This window comes from Etheostoma cragini, chromosome 13, assembly GCF_013103735.1.
Source record: "Etheostoma cragini isolate CJK2018 chromosome 13, CSU_Ecrag_1.0, whole genome shotgun sequence".
NCBI classification, from domain to species: Eukaryota; Metazoa; Chordata; class Actinopteri; order Perciformes; family Percidae; genus Etheostoma; species Etheostoma cragini.
In genome coordinates, this window is record NC_048419.1 from 26,033,290 (window position 1) to 26,037,461 (window position 4,172).

General features: G+C 48.8%; 1 protein-coding gene across 1 annotated transcript in view; it reads left to right on the plus strand.

Annotated features, from left to right (window-relative positions):
* LOC117956052 (enteropeptidase-like) overlaps positions 1–4,172 on the plus strand; it is a 15,185-nt gene that overhangs the window by 4,388 nt on the left and 6,625 nt on the right. Inside the window, exons 9-14 of the mRNA XM_034890895.1 lie at positions 817–965; positions 1,320–1,469; positions 1,608–1,716; positions 1,880–2,024; positions 2,104–2,245; positions 2,351–2,440. Of these exons, the coding sequence (XP_034746786.1) occupies positions 817–965; positions 1,320–1,469; positions 1,608–1,716; positions 1,880–2,024; positions 2,104–2,245; positions 2,351–2,440 (785 nt within the window). The remainder of the gene's footprint in view (positions 1–816; positions 966–1,319; positions 1,470–1,607; positions 1,717–1,879; positions 2,025–2,103; positions 2,246–2,350; positions 2,441–4,172) is intronic.

Below are 4,172 nucleotides of genomic sequence, written 5' to 3' on the forward strand. Positions count from 1 at the left end.
TGGGGACCAGTCATTGACATAATGCATTCCCTTACCCTAACCCTAACCTTAACCATCAAACCTAAATGCCTAACCTTATCCCTTACCCTACCCTAACCTTAACCATCAAACCTAAATGCCTAACCTTAACCCTCACCCTAACCCTAACCTTAACCATCAAACCTAAATGCCTAACCTTATCCCTTACCCTAACCATAACTTAATTCTAACCCTGATCCTAAAACCAAGTCTTATTCCTCAAACAGCCCTTTAAAATTGTGGGGACCAGCATTTTGTCCCCACAAAGCTTTCAGGACCCATAAGTATACTGTATTCCCGGTTTTTGGTCCCCACAAATGTAGTTAAACCTAATACACACACACACACACACACACACACACACACACTCTCTTACACACACACACACACACACACACACACACACAGAATACACACACAGGGGCGGTTGTGGCTCAGTGGCAGAGCGGTGAATGTTTCCTGTATGATGTAAAAGCGCTTTTAAATAGTCGTTAAGCTTTAAAAAGAGCTTTATAAATACAGCACATATACAGATACACACACAAAAAAATTGCAAAATCAAGTCAAAATGTCAGTAAAAAAATAAATAAAAACCTTTAAAAATGTGGTGAAAACCCACAAAAATGTCACAAAGCTCAGAAAAAGTCTGCATACAGTGTATGGCACTGGTGTGTGTGTGTGTATGTGCCCCCCTGTCTGAGCCCTTAGTCCCGCCCCCTGTGCTCTATTGGCTGGTCTGTTTTCCATCTCCACTGCTACATTTTGGATTGAAAACACATGAAATGATTTTTGAATCTGATTGGCAGCTGAGCTCTCAGGCTCCGCCCCCCCTGGCACCGTGTGGCTGCTGACGGACCAATCAACCGTGGAGTTCACCTCTGATGAAGTTATCAACCTGTCAGGCTTCAGCGCCACCTACAGCACCGCCAACCTGTCCCAACTCTCCAGTAACCAATCATCTTTTTACACCTGTCCTCAGGAACCAATCACCTTCTTACACCTGTCCTCAGGAACCAATCCCCTTCTTACACCTGTCCTCAGGACCCAATCACCTTCTTAAACCTGTCCTCAAGAACCAATCACCTTCATACACCTGTCCTCAAGAACCAATCACCTTCATACACTGTCCTCAGGAACCAATCACCTTCTAACACCTGTCAACAGGAGCCAATCACCTTCTTACACCTGTCCACAGGAGCCAATCACCTTCTTACATCATTCCACAGGAACCAATCATCTTCTGACACCTGTCTTGAGTAACCAATGTGTGTGTGTGTGTGTGTGTGTGTGTGTGTGTGTAGATGAAGAGAAGCTGACCTGTACCTTTGAGCAGGGCATGTGTTTCTGGAGGCAGTGTTACCAGGACGACGGAGGCTGGAGTCGAACCCGCGGCTCCACGTTTCCTCCGCTGAGCGGCCCGAGTGTCGACCACACGCTGAACGCCAGCGCCGGTCAGCGACACGTCGCCACGGCAACTCACTGCTAATGATGCTACCCTCGTTAGAAAGAAATCACCATGGCAACTAACTGCTAATGATGTTTCGCTTGTTAGAAATAAATTAAGACCTTGTTGCGTTTGTGTCCATCAGGATTTTACATCGTCACCCCTCTGAGTCCCGGCCAATGGCTGAAGAGCTTCAGGATGTCCAGCCTCCCTCTGGCCCCGCCCACTCCACCTGCATCCTGCCTCCGCTTCTGGTAATCCAACAAAATGATCAGCTAATCCTCAGCTAATAGTCAGCTAATAATCAGTAAACAGGAAGTAGTGTCCAGGTAAACAGGAAGTAGTGTCCAGGTAAACAGGAAGTAGCGTCCAGGTAAACAGGAAGTAGCGTCCAGGTAAACAGGTAGTTGTGTCCAGGTACCACATGTTGGGCGAGGACGTTTACCATCTCCGAGTGCTACTGTACGACCAGGCTGTTACCGTGGTGTTCCAGAGAGACGGTAACTATGGGGACCGCTGGAACTACGGCCAGGTGGAGCTCAACCTGACAACAGAGAGCACGGTCAGTGACATCACCAAGTGACATCACCCAGTGACATCACCCAGTGACATCACCCAGGAAGTCAGCTGATTTCTTGCAGGTGGTGTTCGAGGCGCTGAAGAACGGAGGGATGCTGAACGACATCGCTCTGGATGACATCACGCTGACCTCTGAACCCTGTGGCCCCGCCCCCCCTGACCCAACCAATGTCCCGCCTCCAACAACGCCCCCCCCGATCCCAGGTAAGAATCACCTTCATTACCCGCCCCCTCTGCTCTGATTGGTCTGACTCCGCCTCCTCTGCTCCGATTGGGTTGACTCCGCCACCTCTGCTCTGATTGGTCCAGCTGACTGCGGAGGACCGTTTGATCTCTGGGAGCCAAACTCCACCTTCATCTCCCCAAATTACCCACAATCCTACGGGAACGAAGCCGCATGTGAGTACACTGTCGTCACTAAGTTACTTTAAAATATATTAATCTCCTAACAGCTGATTGGTTGAAGCCTCTTCACTTTACAGATAGAGTAGGTCTAGACCACACTCCAGAATTTACAGGGACCCAACAGTTCTAGTAGTCTCCTCCAGAGCAGCAACAGGGCCACAGTGGCGAGGAAAAACTTCCTTTTAGGGAGAAACCTTGGACAGACCCAGACACAGGCCCAGACCCAGACCCAGACCCAGACCCAGGCTCTTGGTAGGCGGTGTCTGACGGGCCGGTTGGGGTTAGAATGAAGAGTGGCAATAACAGTCATAGTCGTAGTCGTAGTTTGTAGTACTTGTGTTACAAGGCACAGCAGTACGTAGCAGGACGTAGCTGGGCACTGCAGAGTGTAGCAGATGAACATTGCATCGCAGAACGTGTAGCGGGACTAAGGCAACAGCTGCTAACATGATGTTGGAGCCTCTCTGATCTGAGGGAGCATGCTGGGGAAAAAAGAACAAATGGACTCCAGGGAATGACTCCCCAGAGCTAGGTTAGTAACTAGGTTAGTAACAAGCATCTCTGGGACATGGATGCACATAAATGAAGAGATAGACAGATAAAGGAGAGAGGAGCTGAGTGTGTCAAAGTCCCCAGCTGTCTAAAACTATTACAGCATAACTAGGAGAGACAGGGTAAAGAGAGGAGCCTGGTCAGGCTAGAACTCTCCCCAACCGGATCGGGCTGTATGCCAAGTCTCCCTTTAGTTTTATTATATTCTTGATTACATGATAGATAAATCTGACAACTATGAAGAGAAGCAGGTGGGCCGGGTTAGGCGGACGCTGCGACTCCTCACTCCCTAACAATATTCAATTCTATGCCCTAACTACAGTATAAGCTTTATCAAAGAGGAAAGTCTTAAGCCTACTCTTAAACGTGGAGACGGTGTCTGCCTCCCGAACCCAGACTGGAACCTGGTTCCACAGGAGAGGAGCCTGATAACTGAACGCTCTGGTCCCTGGACCCAGACTGGAACCTGGTTCCACAGGAGAGGGGCCTGATAGCTGAACGCTCTGGTCCCTGGACCCAGACTGGAACCTGGTTCCACAGGAGAGGAGCCTGATAACTGAACGCTCTGGCTCCCGTTCTACTTTTAGAGACTCTAGGAACCACAAGTAAACCTGCATTCTGGGAGCGTAGTGCTCTTGTGGGGTTGTAAGGTACTATGAGCTCTTTAAGATAAGATGGTGCCTGACCATGAAGGGCTTTGTAGGTGAGGAGAAGGATTTTAAATTCTATTCTAGATTTTACAGGAAGCCAATGCAGAGAAGCTAAAACAGGAGAAACGTGATCTCTTTTCCTGGTTCCTGTCAGAACACGTGCTGCAGCATTCTGGATCAGCTGAAGAGTCTTTGTGGATGTCTTCGAGCAGCCTGATAATAAAGAATTGCAGTAATCCAGCCTAGAAGTAACAAATCCATGACTAGTTTTTCTGCAACCTTTTTAAGACAGGATATTTCTGATTTTTGCAATATTACGTTAGTGAAAAAGGCGATCCTTGAAATTTGCTTTATGTGGGAATTAAAGGACATGTCTTGGTCAAATATGACTGCAAGATTCTTCACAGTGGTGCTGGAGGCCAGGGTGGTGGAGGCCAGGGTGGTGCAGGAGGCCAGGGTGGTGCTGGAGGCCAGGGTGGTGCTGGTGGTGCTGGAGGCCAGGGTGGTGCTGGAGGCCAGGGTGG